The 19,322-nt window shown below is 40.6% G+C and overlaps 1 protein-coding gene across 1 annotated transcript in view; it reads right to left on the bottom strand.

Moving 5' to 3' along the window:
• The window catches only part of DPYD (dihydropyrimidine dehydrogenase), a 1,260,313-nt gene that overhangs the window by 869,474 nt on the left and 371,517 nt on the right, over window positions 1-19,322 (bottom strand). The window contains exon 4 of the mRNA XM_066597377.1: window positions 2,387-2,474. Within this exon, the coding sequence (XP_066453474.1) occupies window positions 2,387-2,474 (88 nt within the window). The remainder of the gene's footprint in view (window positions 1-2,386; window positions 2,475-19,322) is intronic.

The raw sequence follows: 19,322 nt of genomic DNA, 5'->3' as shown, positions 1-19,322 counted from the left end.
TTACTTGCAGTAAGTAATGGATACAGAACTGTGTTAGTGCACACAGCATTAAGTAACCATAGAGTGAGACTCAGATGGTTTGTATGTTGCCAGTTACTCTTGTTGCTACTTACGCTGATACCGATATAATCATCATTTCTGTGTTCTTAAATAAAATGTTGTATATTTTTGCCCATTCCTTGGCTCCTTTGTATTCTGAAACCTACATTATGCACTACCTCCTCACAACATAACCACACCGATTCCTGATGTGGACTTTCAGTTAAATTTACACAGTGTGAACATTCTAAGGGTATGTTTACATGGGACGGAAATGTTGCACAGTGCCTGCGGCAGAAATTCCGTGGCAAATTCCACAGCATTTCGCAAAACAGAGTCAAAATTGGCAATGACTCAAAATCAGCTGAGTACCCGCTGGTCAATTCTGCATCGCCTGACTCTTGGCACTGTACTCATTACAGGCTGCTGTATGATGGGTGAAGGAAGTATTAACAGCCGAAGGCTTCGAAGGTGAGCACTATATCTTCTGAAATCTGCTACGGGTTCGCAGTTGATTTTGTGTTAAAATCCACACTATTGGTGCAGATTTCTACTCTGTTTTGGATGCAGAAATGCTGCAGAATCTTCCATTGAATTTCCACTGCGGACATTTCCACCCAATACTCTACAAAAGCCACTGATGCAGCAGAAAGTTACGGATGGAATGTCTCCAGAAGCCATTAAAAGACTTTTTGCACCAGGATCCATAAGCCTTTAGCTACAGCTCTGGGCATATAGTGAGGCCACAGAGTGCCATGACCATGGTGCAACCGAGACGGTTTGGTGTGGTTTTAAATTGTTTGGTAAATGGCTGTACAATTTTATAGGTAAACAGCGGTTTTACCTGCAAAAGCACATAGCCAATAACAATCAGTATACTTTGTATGCCAGCATGCTGTTCAGCGCATATTTCAACAGCATCACAGCTGCCCAGAAGTCGCACAGTGGGGTCTGACCTTCAGATGTCTACATCTATAGCCTCCACAATTTAGGAACAAAGTAAATTTTAAAAAGTTACATTACAGTAATTAATTAATTGGTGGCAGGAGGGGTGTCAAGTTCCTGTGTTCAGGAAAAACTAGTTACCCCCTGGAAGCAATGCTTCTATGGCCTCGTTCACACTAGTGCTGTTTTAGCACATTAGAGGCGTGCAAAGAAAGCTCTTCTATTAGAACTAATGGTTTCCTATAGAAGCGTTCAGATGAAGGAATTTTGGATGCGCAAAATACTCGTATTTAACAAAGATGGAACATGTGACCACAAAGCTCGCATTTAAGGTCAGTGGTGCGTAAAAGATAGGACCTGACCTATCTTTGGTGCGGGCTTTCCATAGACTCCTATGCGAGCTGGATAACACACCATGCACCTCAGGTCATGTGAAGGGGCTAATTCACAGCTAATTAAAATTAGAAATCCCCCATTCATGCAATCTTTAGTGCAGTATAGTCGCTATCTTTTTACGTGCCTATACTGCGCTAAAACAGCGCTCATCTGAACGAGGCCTAAGGGAGAATAGCTCCATACAAAGTCCATTGGAGCATGTCACAATGATGTTTTTTGTTGATTAATATGAAACATGACTGGTAAAAACTGACTACATACAGAGGCAACAAGGCAACACTGAAGAACAGTGGGACCCCACATGAGTCAATGGGTGCTGTATTACAAGTCTGTACAACTTAGAGGTCATACAAAGCCAGATTAGATTTATGCGCATGAGTCCTTAGGCTCCCTGCACATGGGCGGATTTGAACTTGCGGAATCTGTGATCGGCACCCACACAGACAATCCGTTGTTTAGGTCGCCCATAGGAAAGCATGGAGTTCGGCAGCACCACGCACACATGCAGATTTGAATTGCGTATTCTGTGAGCGGAATATTAATTGCAGCATGCTCCATTTTTGAGTGGATTCTGCATGAACGGGCTCCATTGATCTCTATGGAAGCGTTAGATCCGCAATGCATGCACAATTACATTGCGGATTTCTATGCAGATACTTCTCAGGTTGCTTGGAGACCTGGCAGGGAGGTGGGGGAAGGCAGGTGATCCACATACATCCGTGCGGAAAAACTATTAAACCTGCAAGCATTTTAAATTTATTTCCGCAATGAATCGCAGGTCTTCCGTGGCAGAAATCTGCATGCGGAATCCAGACGTGCCATGTGCAGGCGGCCTTCCTCTCATTTCAGATAAAGCCTTGAAAACTGTTTAATAACATTTCCTATACCTCCTATATACTTTCCTATACTTCATATGTGTGCAATGAACAGCAAGTGCTTGGGGTTCTAAGTATTATTATCCAGTGGAAGTGTTTTAGAATTTGCTACATATTCTAGAAAGTTTTACCTTATTTGCAATACTTGTGATGAATGACTTAATATCCAAGTTAGTTGGGCAGCTCTTTTGACAAGGAGCATCGGCACATTTCAGGCACCTGTAAAACAAGCGACAGTGATAAATATTTTATAGGGCAAAGTATTTCCTTTTACACTGTAGGAATGAAACCATTAGAACGGAGAGGTTGTGAACTCAGCAACTGAATTACATGCAACAAATTAGATTATGTACGAAGATCAATAATGGTCACCATCACATCACCTGCTGCAACTAAATCTTGGAGCAACAAAAGATGAAGAAAGTCCACTTAAATGCATCACCTCAAGGAAAATATTTCATGTAAACATCCTAATATATTCTAATCGGTGCTGAACAGCTACTATTTTGCATGAATTTTCACATAATGATCTAGAATTAAATACATTGTCACTGAATTCTGAGTTAATAGTGGGTGAGGACCTTCATCTGTAAGCCGCAGTGGAGAATACTTGACCTGGAGGACTTGGCATGTCTATACATGATGCATGTCAATGGGATCTGTGTAGTGTTTCACTTACCCTTTGGAGGCACTGCAGAGGAATCAAGCAACTACTGCTGTGTTTCCGCATAATTTATAAGTTGATTGCTAGGGGTCTGAATATTGAGATATCCTGCAATCAGCTTACTGTTAATTAATTATTCCAACAAAAACTAATTGCCCAAAATGGATTTATATCAAAACTGCCTTACATCACTTTGGAGAAGTAGTGATCCACTGCCACGGCTGACAGATGTGGCGGAGGATCATGGAGTGTCTGCCATTGCTTTCAAGCATGCGGTATGATGATGCCCCATTGAGGACAATGAGTAATGCGAGGGCATGCTCAAAGACAGGACATGCCACAATTTTTTTTCCGTTCATCGCATCACTTATGTGTATGTCCCCATTCAGACGAATGGGGTTCATATTCGTGCGAGATTTGTGCATCTCACAACGCGAGAATCTCGCCCGTGTGAGGCCGGCTTAAATCAAGTTTTTCAATTCAAGAAAAAAACTACTTTTACACAGCACAGCATACTATGATTTGTAGTTTTACAACAGCTGGATGGTCAAAGGCAGGTACCAGGTCACTGATGTTAACTCTTGAGAAGCCAAGTTAGCGGACATGAAGTAGCTTCTTTTTGTATTGCAAATTGAAGACAGGACAAGTCAGGAGTTTAAACACTTGACTTCTCTCAACTTACTAAAGAAACATGGCATAGCAGGATCTGGAAGCTCAGCCAAGAATTAGTTTTTGGCTTGGGGGTACATGTCATATAACACGGAACAGAAATTTTCTTTACTTGTTTGCAAATACATACAAATACAATCAAGTAAAAGGTTAAATGTTCTCAATAAGAGTAAGCAAAGAGGGTTAATAGGATGGATTCAGACTGCATTTAAAGGGTATGGCCATTGTTCCAGGTATATTTTATTCTAAAACGCTGTGGAGTTTCATAAAAAAAACCACACTTTGAAGTAAATTCTGAGTCTTGGAGGTGGGCCGTGCTGGCCTGCATCATGTAGAGTAAAAGCTCTCTGTCTATATACAAAAGGGGAGAGAGCTGGCAGTCTTCATGCTGTGGGTGCGGAGAGGATGGTGAGGCCTGCCACCATGACTCAACTATTCCCAAGCTATACTTCAAAGTAGCATTACAGATGAAAATATATATGAGGGAAATGGGCATGGTTGTCCAAGATTCATGCTGCCCATGGTAGAATCTTTATTGAGCTCAACAGAAACATCAATGCTGACCTTATATGCTGTCTGAACTCAGTCTAAGGTCAGTAGCATACTACCATAGTTTGGTGGCCATTTTGCATCACTAATACAGAAGTGTCTCCTGTCCTGGCCTGACTGTGGGTCTCCTGACCTGAACTTCAAGAATCATAGGAACGTATAATGCTAGGAGTTCTGATCAGGAGACCCGCAATCAGGCCAGGATACATTTCCATATTATAGATGCAAATCGACAGCCAAAATACAGTAGTGTGTTCCCACCCTTATGGCACATATAGTCCTGTATTATACAGCCAAAGAAAGTTCCTGAGCCGCTATAAAGTGTGGCTACAATGAGCTATGTTATTCCATAGAAGCAATGCTACTAATGGAACATACCTCAACTTTTTTTCTTATAGATTCTGTATTTAAACAAAAATGTTACGGTCTTCGTTTGACATTGGAGGATTGGAAGCAGATGGAGGTACAGTATGAACTCATATCAGTATATGGCTACTGTTTGATAGATCCAGAAAATAGCAATGTGCATTATTTTTTAATGGAACAGCCACAATTGGTGATCAAAGTACTAATGACCACTTGTCCATGAGTGACTGAGTAAGTGAGTTACATGCTTTGCCCCTGATCAGATGACGGTGACATCATCACAGGTCCTTCATCGAGTGAGTTACATGCTCCACCCCTGATCACATGATGGATCGGTCACGTCATCACAGGTCCTTCATCGAGTTACATGCTCCACCCCTGATCACACGATTGTGACATCATCACAGGTCCTTCATCGAGTGAGTTACATGCTCCACCCCTGATCACATGATGAATTGGTTACGTCATCACAGGTCCTTCATCGAGTTACATGCTCCACCCCTGATCACATGATTGTGACATCATCACAGATCCTTCATCCCAGTCACGATTTCAACTCAGTGAGTTGCATGTGATGATGTCATTCCCTATATTATGTTATAAGTGCTGCATTGCGCCACCAGAAACACTGGTACTATAAATAATACTAATAACTAGTACTTCTATATGCTTTTCCAGATTGCAAGGAAATTGCTCTAGGAGGTTGCCCCATTTAGTATCTTGAATGTTTCTAAGAGAAAATCATGGTGTAATGCGCAAATCTAGAGTTAGACATTCTATTGAAGGAGAGCATGTTAATTTCTGCAGACAGTGCCAAAGTACATAAAGAGAACATTTATTGTGAAACTAAAAAGAATCCTAAGAGACTCTAATGTACTAAATATTAATGTTCTGGATCAATTTTTATTTTTTCTGTCAATCTCGCTCTAGGGAAGTTAATAGTAAGATGCCAGAAAACTTGGTTGAAATCCTACTGTGCTATTCTGGAGACTTTGGTCAATTTACTTTACACTACGCCAAGCACCTAAATTAAATTTAAATCTCTGGTGGACAGACAGGATTGATGATAAATTATTTTTTATTGCACACAGTACTTGGATAATTCTACTTTTCATAAAAATAAAGATATTCATTATAATCACTGCAAAGTTAAATAGCCTAACACACAAATCTCTCGCATACTGAATATCCCAGAGATGGACGTTGTTGCTGTATAAATAAATCTCATTCTCTGAAGTGTCTTGGTCAATTCTGCATTCATACAGTAGTTGTGAACAGACAATACATTAGTGATTGCAGCTGGAAGCACAATCACCCAAGAGCTGCTCATGCAATCTGACACGGTTGCATTTAAATAGATTTCATTTGCTTAGTAAGTCATTTTGCTGCTGACAATTATAAAGCACTTTGGACCTTTTATCACTGCAGACAGTAGGATCTATTTTGTTTGTATTTAACTATATTCTGTGAAAACAGTGAGAAGCGTGTATGAAGTTTATTGACGTACAAAAGGTAATAAAAATCAAAATATTTTAAGTCTTCAATATGCTAACCAGCATCACTATGGAAAAATAATAAAAGGGTGCAATCTTAAAAAAAAAAAAATATATATATATATAAAAATATATTAGAGATGAGCGGATATACTAGTTTCGAGTAATTACTCGATCGAGCATTGCGATTTTCGAGTACTTCCGTACTCGGGTGAAAAGATTCGGGGGGCGCCGGGGGGCGGGGGGAGGCGTGATGGAGCGGGGGGTAGCAGCAGGGAACAGGGGGGAGCCCTCTCTTTCTCCCTCTCCCCCCCACTCCCCGCTGCAACCCCCCACTCACCCACGGCGCCCCCCCGAATCTTTTCGCCCGAGTACGGAAGTACTCGAAAATCGCGCTGCTCGGGCAAAAAAGGGGCGTGGCCGAGTAGGTTGGCTCATCTCTAATAAATATATATATATATATATATATATATATATATATATATATATATATATTAACCCCTCCTCTTCACAGCCAATTTGTATTTTCATTTTTTTTCATCCTCAAATAAAAATCAGATTTTATTTTATTTTTATGGCAACATGGGAGAGCTTTTTTGGCAGCACAAGCTGTATTTGTCAATGGCATAATTTAATGTAACTATCATCTAATGTGTTGTAAAATATAAAAAAACCTTTAAAAAATTCAAGTGGCTTGAAATGGAAAAAAATCAGTTTCACTGTTTGTTTGTTTTTTTTTGGGGGGGGGGGGCGTTACAGCACTTATGATATGGTAATAATTAGACATTATCTTTATTCTGTGGCAATATCAAATGTATGTGTTATGTTATACTATTTCAAGAAATCAAATTAAAAAAAGCTTTTGTGACAACCTTGCTGTGTGCGGCCGAGGATTATCCTACTGGAAAATGCCTCTTGGAAAGCCTACTATAAGAGGCAGCAGATGTGGCCGTTGGATGTCCTGAGCATATAGCTGTTATCGTCCCTCATACTACTAATAGGGGGGAAAGAACCCATTGGAAACTACGAGCTTCACATACATGCGTTTTGTAGCGATGTTGCGTTAATGTGATTTTGTAGCCCGTGTGAAACAGGCCTAAGGCCTCATGTCCACGGGGAAAATAAGAATTAAAATCCGCAGCGGATTTTAACTCTTCTCCCGCGCGCGGATCCGCACCCCATAGGGATGCATTGACCACCCGCGGGTAGATAAATACCCGCGGATCGTCAATAAAAGTGATTTTAAAAAAAATGGAGCATGAAAAAATCTGGACCATGCTCCATTTTCATGCGGGTCTCCCGCGGGGACGGCTCCCGCGGGCTTCTATTGAAGCCTATGGAAGCCGTCCGGATCCGCGGGACACAAAAATCATATTTTACTTACACGCTCCGGTTCTTCTCTTCGGCGCCGCGCCATCTTCTCTCAGACGCGGCCGGATCATTTTGCTTCGGCCCAGCGCATGCGCGGGGCACGTAACCGACGTCATCATGCACATCCGCCGAGCCGAAGAATGAAGATCCGGCCGCGACGAGAGAAGATGACGCCGCCGCGAAGAGAAGAAACGGAGCGGATGGGAGGTGAGTTTATTCTTATTTATTTGTATTTTCAGCGCTCATGTCCGCGGGGCAGGAGGGACCCGCTGCAGATTCTACATGTAGAATCCGTAGCGGGCCCGATTTTCCCCGTGGACATGAGGCCTTATAGTACGTGTTCTCAACCATCCAGTGCTCTCAACAACTCCTATCAGTCTGGTCAGAACAGCCCAGGTGGCGGGCGATCAATAGGACCATCTAGCTTCTCAGATTCCAATAATAGCCTCTCTCAAACTTTAGGCAAAATCCGATTGATTATATGATAGAGGCGTCAACAAGCTCTACACAAGTGGAAAAAAAAGGTCATTACACACAAGGAGCCTCTGAAAGTCTTTAGGCCAAGCGTGGATGCACTTTTAGGGCCTCAGATGGTGAGACCGTTCATCTAATCACGCCACAGCAATTTGCATATCTGTCTGAGATGTAACTGCATGCCGAGTTTTGCAGCAAAACCAAAAAATTCTTCTAGGCGCTTGATTTTTTTTTCCACAATTTTTTCCACTATTTCTTGACATTTCTAGAGAGAATAATTACCTTTAATAGAAATTTCCGTTCCTAGAGATGAGCAAATTAATTCTCTAAAATGTAATTTACTCTACTTCGCTGTTAATCTCAACCCTGGTGTACAGATTATATCACTTCTATCACTAATTAATGTTTTAAAAGAGAGCATGTCACTAAGACAGACTTCTTTAAATTACATATTTATTGTAATACCATAAATTATCCCCCAAGAGCACCAAACTGGAGACTGAGGAGAAAGGACTTTTTGCCCTTGTGAGTCACCTACTTTATTACCCGCCTTAGCTAATCAGTGGTTCTAAAATACAACATAGTACATAGACTCCAGGACTTATTAAACCAGGGTAACAGATGGCATCAAATGTTCCTTTTTTCAAAAGCCTTGCTTGAATGAGGGGAATCATGGGATGTACCTTTGAAGACCTAGGTCTGACATTTTTGTGGGCCGTTTAGTGGATGCAACTACACTCAGTAGCAGACATCCCTAAGCAGTGGCTTGGAAATCACATGTGGCTTGCTTCCCCTTGCTGTGTGTCTCACCATGGAAGTCCTGATCATATATTCAGACATATTCCACCAAACAGTGTCAATTCTAATAGTATAGTACTAATGTCAAATTTTCTACTGACTGAAAAAAATCTATCCGTAAATGTTTGCAATTTCACAGTTTCTTGTTTCTCCACATTTAGCCTAAGGCTGCAGAGTGAGTTTGAGCATAACACGCGTCACACAGTGTAAGACTGCATTATGGCCCTGCTACATCACATCGTAACATAAGTGAATGTGGTTGCATTACAACTTGCATGATGCCGTATGCACAACCTGACCATTACAAGAAATCCATCAGGTTTGGATTGTTTGTGATTGGGCTGCAAGTTGAACTGGGACCTCATTCACTTATGATAGGATGCAATGTAGAAGGGCCATAGTGTGATCTCTGACCATGCAATATGTGTCATACCCAATGGTATGACCCAATGGCTAAACATTTCTGGCCTCCATGTTTTAGGTGAATGTGGCTTCCAAATATAGCTAAAAAGGCACAAAAAGCTTCAGGACCCTTGCCCTATAGCATAACTCTATTAGGTCAACATGCTGACTACACTTTTCTAAAAGGTGAGAAAAAGTGACTGGTTTTCTTTGACCCCTTAAGGGCATGGCCTATTTTGGGCTTAAGGACGCAACAATTTTTGGCGGATTTTCATCTCCATTTTTTAAAAGCCAAAGCTTTTTTTAATTTTCCGTCGACGTGGCCGTATAAGAGCTTGTTTTTTGCAGGGCGAACTGTAGTTTTTGATGGTGCCATTTTTGGGTACATAGACTATATTGTAAAACTTTTATTATTTATTTTATGATAACAGGGAGAGAAAACGCATCAACTTTTGGGGTTTTTTTTTACAGCGTTAATCATGCAGCATAAATGACACAATACATTTTTTTTTGTGGGTCGGTAAAATTACAACGATACCAATATTCTTATATTTTTTTAGGTTTTTCCACTTTTCTGCAATAAAAACCCTTTTTTTGGAAATCTTTTTTTTTTTTTCTAAATCGCTGCATTCAAAGTCCTGTAACTTTTTCTTTTTCTACGTACAGAGCTCTCTGAGGGCTTATTTTTTGCGAGACGTGCTGTAGTTTTTATTGGTACCATTCTGGGGAATATACAGTTTTTTTAATCACTTTTATTGCATTTTTTGGGAGTCAAAATGCTAGAAATCAGCATTTTGCCTCTGTTTTTTAGCGGTTTTTCCTACACTTTTTGCCGTGCAGAATAAAAAGCAAGTACAACTTATTGTACACGTTGCAAGGACGCGTCGATACCAAATATGTGCCATTTTAATTTTTCTTTACCTTTTGTATGCTAATATGAGAAAAAGCATACAAAAGGGGTTTTTATTTCTATATTTTTTTTTTACATTTTTCTTTTTTGGACATTTTTATTATCTTTTTTTTACACTGTTTGTGTCGCTCTGGGGGACTTCAAGCACAGCACTGATGATCGCTGTGATAAGGCATGGCAGGACTTTTGTCCTGCCATGCCTTATCGTTTATATAGCCATCATAGGCTCTGGCGACACAGGACGCTGATGTCTGGCATCCTGTTGGCATGGCAACCAGTCAAGCTCACTGTGATTATATCGCAAGAGCCCGGCAACTTCACAGAGGGAGCGCGCTCCCTCTGTATACCCTTCCCATGCCGCGATCTACATAGATCACGGCAGGGAAGGGGTTAACAGCAGGGGGGGGGGGCACATCTCCGATGCACCCCCGCTGCGGGATAGAGCGACATCTGTCATGATCCCGCACTATCCCTATGACATAAGGGTACGTCATTTTGCGGGAAGTACCCCGCTCCTATGATGTACCCTTACGTCATGGGGAGGGAAGGGGTTAAAAAGAAGTGCAATGACTTTTTCACATTCATTGCATCTTTCTCAGAATTTGCAATTCATAGATTTAATATTTGTTAGCCTCACATATAGCGAATGCAGAACTTTGTATAGTATAAGTAGACATTAGGTGAATGCGGTGATTTATTTTGCCTTAAGTGCTACAGATGCAATTTACTTAAATTGAAACATTTTACAGTTACAAAGAGACATGCTAATTGTCACTGAAGATAAATTTATATTTACAGCACTTGAAACATGAAACGCTTCTACAACTCAATCCAAATGAGTTGAATGTTGACTTTGAAGTGAACAGACAGAGAAAATGACTCGTGTTTGAAGACTGTTCCGCAGTTTCTACAGTTTAGAGTAATCATATTAATTGCATAGTTTATTAACCCTGCTTTGCTTATTTCTGTCCATACTCAACTCTCACAAAAATAATCAACTAAAAAGAACGAATGTCTACAAAGGCTCAAAGACAATCAACAACAGTAACAAATAAGGTTTTATTTTGCACTTCTGTTTAATGCTTTCTGTGAGTATTTGCGATGGCTAGAATAGCGTAGTCTGCAGAACTGTTCCTCCCATCAAATAGAACGTAAACCCAATAGAAACCTGATGGTACCATTGATGTCAATGAGCTCTGTTAGAATTTGTCAAGATCTATTCCATTACAGAGTCACTGCCATGGCTCTTTTATTAACAGAAACCATGTGGTCGTTGTGTCACCTTTTGAATAGAGCCCGAAGCAGGGGAACAGAATTGTGTGTTAATATAATAGTTGTCTTATATCAAAGGAAGAGACAAAGAATTTGATCGGTAACAAGATACAAATGTGTACAACCTTAGAGTTTCTTGAATTTCTAGATAATTACATGGGCCTGTGGTGTTGGAGCCTCCATTTCCAGCCTGGTTTCAACACTGGATCATATAGTACGCCCTTCTGTCATCAGGGTGGCTGGTCTTCGAATCATCTTAATAATTAAGCCAGGCTCCTTCTATGTCTCTACATCAGCCATAGGAGGCTGGCCTAGTTTTTAAGATGAGCCGAATAACCAGTCCCGTTAGTGACATGATGGGCAATAAGAGAGGGGTAGAGATGAGTGAGCATACTCGCTAAGGACAATTGTTCGATTGAGCATTGTCCTTAGTGAGTATCTCCCCGCTCAGGAGAAAAGGTTCAGCTGCCGGCACGGGTGACAGATGAGTTGCGGCAGTCAGCAGGGGGTGCGGGGGGGAGAGAGGGAGAGAGAGATCTCCGCCCGCCGCCGGCAGCTGAATCTTTGCTCCTGAGTGGGCAGGTACTCGCTAAGGGCAATGCTCGATCGAGTAATTGCCCTTAGCAAGTATACTCGCTCATCTCTAGAGAGGGGTCATATCACATGACCCGGTATGAGAACCAGGCGAACGTCACACATCCATGTAAGTATTTAAGCTTCTTGGACAACATATTTCAAGAGTTTAATTTGTCGGTAAAAAAAATGGATACATTTTTGTATAATCAATAAAATCATGCATATTAAAACATATACTTTTTATGATGAGATGATAGATAGCATGTGTCAGAGGCTTCCGTATCTGTTTTTTTTTTTTTTTTTAACATGGGAGCCTGTCAGCTTGCAGTTCTCATCTCAGGACTGGCCTAATATAAAAGTTAAGGCAGGGCACATTGTTACTTTTAAACAATTAAACCTCCATTTTATTTGGGGTGAAAGACCTTTTATAGCATCTCACATTGCTTTTCACCTCTTCCTTAAAGAGAATCTGTCACTATCTTAGTGCAGCCATCTCTGAGTATAGCATAACATAGTGAGAGTCACGCTGATTGCTGATCTATCTGCTGAATGTATTAGTGTAATACTTTGGCAAGAAACTTGCATTTTATCAGTAGCAGCACATACATATAGGACTATAGGAAGTAGTCCTTGCTATTCATGAGCTGCAGCTACACCGCCCTCCCCACTGTCCAGTCACTGATTGACTGCTGTCTGCCTTTTCCTGTGCATAGAAAGACAGCTGCCAATCAGTGGCTGGAGGTTGGAGAGGGTGTGGCTAGCCTACAGCTAATGAATATTGGGGATTATTTTCTTTAGTCCTCTGTGTGTTAGCTACTAGTAAAATGCAAGTTTCTCCTAAACTACTGCACATTTGAATACAGCAAAAATTTCATGCCGGTCACTGCTTTGTGCTGCAAAAAGATATTGACAGATTCCCTTTAAATGTTTCCATCTGATCATAATAAGCTGGGTAATGTGCTTCCTCCATCCCAGATGCGTGCATCCTTACTTTTTTTTTGAATTAAAGAATTTGCCCAGGTGTTGATGCCAGTCCTGCCTAAGCAGACTAGCTGATGACCTGACTAGCCTGCCAAAATTTCTCCCTGTAGAGCCTATTACAATCCACCTCTGTATAGCAGCACGGCAACACTAGAACAGCTCAGGGAATAAATACTGTTCCAGAAGCCAGCTCAGTACATAAATACAGTACTAGAACCAAACTCATAACATAAATACAACATGAACCAATCTCAGTACATAGATACAATAATCAAGCTCATAACATATATGTAGTCTCAGAACCAAGATCATAACATAAATATAGTAGCAGAACTAAGCAATTGTGTTGTACAAGGTCTGTGGGATGATAGTAGTGCCTCAGAACATTAGAGGGGAAGGGAGGATACATAGGCAGAAGGAGAATGAGTCATGTAGCTCCATAGGATGCTGCCACATGGAGGATCATCTTAATCATCTTGCTGTGCAGACCTAAGGGTTTCAATCACACCCAGCCTAAATCCACCTGGTACCCCTATCCCACTCCCACAGGCTGGTAGCCAGCACCCTGTGACTGCATGGGTTGCATGTAGCTAAGGCCAGCGAGGAGCAAACCCTCTATAACATGCTACAACTAACACCACAACTACTGTATGGCTACACATAGTCATATAGCATAGACATCTCATGACAGAGTATTGCAATTTTTTTTTTCAAATCTGGTCATTTTGTAGCACATAACTCAGGATATGTTGAGCTAAGTAAAAAGGTAAGGACCATTATACCTGTATGGGGGGGGTGCACTCACTAAGTCTTAGTTATGATAACTAGTTTATAAAAGTATAGATTTTGATATGTCCAAAATGGTGGAAAAAGAGAGAGTTCAACTCCTTTTTGATATGTTTGAATGCAATGCCAGAGCAAGATCCATCTCTTCTTCCACCAGTTTGTGCATGTTTTAAACAGTCTCTAATCTGGTCCATGGGTCAGGATCTATGGCAGCAGAATTCACTCAGACAATCTAACACACATTTACAAGTCTTTAACCTTACTGCCTAGCCTTACCAGGTGAGCGCATTGGCACTAGCTGTATTTTATCCATTCAATTTGGTCTATATAATTCTGCCTATAATGAGCTCTTATCTTCTTTTTCTCTTCTATATATTGTAGAGATTTTACTCTGGCAAACCAACTAAACTATGATCTAGAGCAAGGCCAAACAAATCTTTTTGGCTAATGTTACAGACAGCGAGTGTGGAGCCATTGTGCCAACAAACCGGTTTGGCTTTGGGTTACTCTTAAGGACATTATCCTGATGGTCCCCTGGTATTCACCCTTTAACTCCTATACAGGGATATGGACTTCGCTGCAGGAGACCGAAAGGACTGCTACCTCTTGGAGTAGTCCTGGTGTGATTGGCAGCTGACCCACAGGGGTCAGAGGCACTGGTGCAAAGCACCATGAAACAGGCTGACCTATAAACAGGAACTAGTGCAAAGTCAGGAAGGCAGTGAACAAAGGAATGCAGACAAGAGTACAAGACAAAAGACAGGCAATCAAGTCAGAGACAGGATCCGTGCAAAGATAGGAAGGCTACAAACAAATGCACACAGATAAGAGCACAAGACAAAGAGCAGACAGTAAAGTCAGAGACAAGAGACCTATGTTGAGTGACTGAAACAAAACACACACCAACACTTGGGCCAAGAAGGAGGGTCACCAGATCAGCTAAATAGGAGGGTAATAACAAATTACCCTGCAGCTAGGCTAAGAGCACTGGGGAGGATTAACTCCTGCAGTGTAAATGGAAAGTAAACGGTTAAAGCTATTCACATGGGAGCGTAGAGCGATGCCCGCGTCTGTCTGGAACAGCAAGAGGGCAGCAGACACCGGTAGCCAGCCTAACAGCTAATTATAGTAAAATTTTCCTTGCAGGAAAATAAAAATCTTTTGCTGGATCAAATTAAACATCATTCTTCAGACCATAATTATAGTTCTCAATATTATTAGGTATGATATAAAACTCTAGCCGATTTTAAATGTTTTCACTTAATTATATATCTTGATGTAGAGCATGTCAGAGTTTTACTAGTCTAACTGTAAAGAACCTGTTCCTCCATATAGTACATAAAGAACTTCCTTCTGACCTTTGTTAAGCTCTTGGAATGAAAGTAGCAAGCTGCAGCATAATCCTATTTCTGTGTGGAAATGTTGCACTACATGTGGATGACATTTTGAAAACCCTGCCCACTTGTACCATACATTGCTCGGGAATTGCTTCAGACTTTGCAGCACATCTGCTGCTTCTGAATCTGGATTTCAAATGATCCACACACTGACAAGACATACCCAAGGTTGCACAGTTTTTCCATCTGCCTCCAAGGGATGGACCTGCCATATGTTGATGATGAACCATTCAGTTGTTGTCGCCGACTCAGGGTCACCCTATGGATCAACTTTCATCATTTTCATTCATCAAGTACAGCTTCTTTTAACTGGCAAATAGTTATGCCAGTGTCTCCCATGATTGTGTTTAAACAGCCAGCCATTTAATTACCTTTTCTTCATGAATTTTGTATTTTTGATGTTTAAGAAAAGACCCTCTAGCTTTCTTCTTTCTTGGACTGCCATTATTAACTGTTCTAGATCATCTTGACTTTCTCCAAGAAGGGTGGTATTATCAGCATGTCGCAGACTGTGTATGGTCCACTCTCCTATTTCCACACCAATTTCTGACTCAGCCAAGCCTCAGCATACATGCTGAAAACAACTGGTGACAGAATGCACCCTTGGCGCACTCCTTTTATGATTTTGAACCACTCTGTATCCCCAAATGGTGTTCTGACTGTTGCGTCCTGATTGATGTAGAGTGATCTTATGAGCTCAATGAGATGTGTCAGGAAACCCATTTTTTGAGGCAAATCCAGAGCTCCTCATCATCTACGCAATATAAAGCCTTCATGTGGTCAATAAAACAGAGTTAGAGTTCTTTTTGTTCTTCTCTTGCTTCCACCATGATGAGCCTCAGGTTTACGATATGATCATGAGTGCCTCTGGCTTTTCGAAAACCAGCTTGTACATCAGACATTTTGCATTCCATGATCACTGCTAATCGTTTCTGAATAAGCAGACCTTTGCTTGCCTATGGTATCATTGCAATTGTTCGGTAATTGGATCAGTCACGTGCATCACTTTTTTGGGGGTATTGGGATGAAAACATTACTCGCCCACATTTTTGGACAAACTTTTGTTTCCCAGACCTTCTGACATAGACTTAGTAGTATCCTTTTAGGGACTACTTGGATTAATTCTACTGGCAAACCAGTTCCTGATTCTTTGCAATTTGGAAGTAATTTTAATGCCTATTCGATCTTACTAGTGTAATGTTAAGCTCTTGTTCTATCATACTATCCTCTGCATTTTGCAGATAGTGGTTGGTTCCAGCATATAGTGTCTCTGTATACTCACACCATTGATTTCTAACTGCTTCCTGATCTTGCAATTCTTCCCCATCTTTGCCTTTGATGAAATTGCCCTAAACCACATTAGTAATATTTGTGTGCAGATTTTCCAAAACCCACTTTGCAACTGTCACAGCATTTCAGGCCTCAGGGTCGCTTCAAATTTGGAAAAAGGCTGCATTTGGCAAAAAATGTTGTAATCAAGTGTTAACTGTATAACAATAGAGATTTACAGAACACTCCACAAACAATGCTTTCCTGTGGCATGTTTCCTCACTTTGGCTGTGTTTTTGGGTCTATGCCATTATTTTTTCAAAATTCAACACAGTTTAGGTATGACATCATTTTGGGGGCGTTCCCCCACAGACTTTGTTGGAAAAAAATGTCTGTCTTATTTAAAAAAAATGCACTATAGAAAAAGCTTGTAAAAACTGCATGAAATTCATGGCATTTTTTTTTACAAATTAGAAAAGTACAAAAAAATATAGGAAAAAAAAGTGTGTTTAAAAATGGCCAATCTGAATGGCCAATCTGAATACAGCCTTTCTTACTTCAGCCCCAACTTTAAAATGTATTTTTCGAGCCATGCCTCCACACCTAGCAATTATAAGTACTGCAGCCGGAATTCAATCAGATTAATTTACCATGATAATTCCCCTTCAATAAATCATGCTAAAACATTTTACTCATCATTTTTATGCATTGCCAACTAATAAGCATGTAGCATGCAGCAAGCAGACACGGAAAGTACAGAAAGCTATAATTAAACTACAGATTTTTTTTTTTTCTTTATCATAAAACTAGGTAACAAAACAAAATGGAATAAAAAAGATGCTGCTTGGCAGCAGAAAAGCCATTGCAAAGATTACTAGTTATGGCGAAGAACATCCTCACCAAATCATTTCTCTTTTAATTATTGAGCTGCTGCAGTTTGCATATAAACAGCTGCTGCGAATGTCACATGCAAATGAGGCCGGGTGGGAGTGGGGGGGGGGGGGGAGGAAGGGGAGCGTAGAACCAAAATGTAGTGTTTCGCCATTTATTTATTTATTTTTCCTGTTCCCGTGAATATGCCACTACAGACGGGTTCTTATAATAATACCATCTTGCAATTCTCTAAGCACTGTACAGACTAAAGTGCATCACACTGCCATTAATCCCACTTATCATTCTGACAGCTTAGTAATTACACCACGGCTATAGCCAGGTAGGCCTAATAAAATATCAACTGCTGAGTTAGAGTACATGCTGGAGAGATGTTTTATTAAACTTGGGGGGTTGATCATCAAGTGACATTACTGTTGACCTATTTTTCTATTTGACAATAAATTATACTTTGACCATGCCATAATAGATATTACAAAGTGCATTTGCCAAATAGAAAAAAAGGTAGTGCATTCCACAAGCTAAGCAAATGGCATAAATAAAAGAGCAGGAAAGGCATGCCAAAGTGTTATTACCTAAATTGTTTTAAATGATTGATAACATGAAAAATCACATCCATACTGTTTAAGGGACAGTAAAGCAAATTACAATAACCAGGACTTCTACATAATTTTTCCATCAAGCTGCATTTAAATAAAGCTGAAATCCGCCTTTTTAAATTTGTCTTTTGATATTCTGGTTCAGCTGTTATTAAGAGATTTCAAAATTGTCGATTGCTTTGCAAGGGAGGAATTAAAATGCCATCCTATGTTCGGAGAAGGAAAGAAAAAAAGTTGAAGAGACAAAAAAGTAAATGTATAAGTAAAAGATAAGTGAGCAATTTTTACAGGATAATCGTAGAACGTCAAATTACATTTTCAAAGATTTAACACTTTCTGAGGGTTTTTTTTTTTGAGTGTTTGCGGTTAGGGATTGAAAATGGTTCAATTAAAATTTAGCATTTGGAAATATTTTTGATTCAGTCAGCTCCGGGATCCAAAAGTTTTCGAGAACAAATTTGTACAGCTGTAACACAAGTTTGATTCGTTTAAAGGGGGTTCCAGGTCCAATATAGTTTCTTTAAACCTGAACAGGCTGGTGAAAAACACAAAAAACTCATACCCACTGAACTAGATTCCCCGCTGTTCCTGTTCTGACAGTGCTGGTTGTCCAATATGCTGCTTCCTGCTGCAGCAATGGCGTAACGGACACCAGAGATATTTGACTGCTGCAGCCAATTGCCTGCTAATTTCAGTTAATGATTAAAGGGTTATTGCAGGCATTTAACTCCTTGCAGTATTGATGACTTATTCTCAGGATAGGTCATCAATAGTTGACTGGTGGGAGGGTACACTGCTCAAGATCCCCGGCAAATAACTGATCTCAGTTCCCACACTTACTCTACCCTGGAGTCAGAGCCAGGAGTATAGTAGAATGCTTTGTTTCCACTGAAATCAAATGGAAGCTATACATTCTATGGAACTTCTGGTTCCAATCCCAATGTAGACAGGGATGTCAACATCCAGTACATTGCAAGGAGTGTGGGGACTGAGATTAGCTGAGTGACAGGGGGTCCCGAGTGGTGGACCCCGCCAATCAACTGTTGATGACCTATTTGGAGGTCATTAATACTATAGGGGGTTAAATTCCTGGAATACCCCTTTTACTAGAGCAATCATATGTTACTGTGTTGGGATATCAACACTGTTTAAGCATGAAGTCAAGAGCTGTTTAGGACCAGGCATCATAGTAAAATAGTAACATAGAATGTTAGGCTGAATGAAGACAATGTCCATTTAGTTCAGCCTGTTTCTACCCTTCCTTGTTGATCCAGAGGAAGGCAAAAAAAAAACAAAACAATGAGGCAAATGCCAATTTAGCTCATTTTGAGGAAAAAATTCCTTCCCGACTCCATAAGGGCAATCAGAATAATTCCTGAATCAACATTTGAGTTCCTGCCTAACTCCAAGACCCAGATCAACAACCCCGCTGGTCACCTAATGTCCATATCCTGTAATATCATAGCGCTTTAAAAAGCGGTCTAGTCTCCTATTAAACTCCTCTACCGATTTTGCTATCACCACGTCCTCAGGCAGAGAGTTCCACAGTCTCACTGCTCTTACAGTAAAGAACCCCCTTTTATGTTAGTGATGAAACCTG

The sequence above is a fragment of the Eleutherodactylus coqui genome, chromosome 3 (genome assembly GCF_035609145.1).
Source record: "Eleutherodactylus coqui strain aEleCoq1 chromosome 3, aEleCoq1.hap1, whole genome shotgun sequence".
Classification (NCBI taxonomy): Eukaryota; Metazoa; Chordata; class Amphibia; order Anura; family Eleutherodactylidae; genus Eleutherodactylus; species Eleutherodactylus coqui.
The sequence above is the reverse complement of the archived record's forward strand: the minus strand, read 5'-3'. Positions and strand labels throughout refer to the sequence as shown.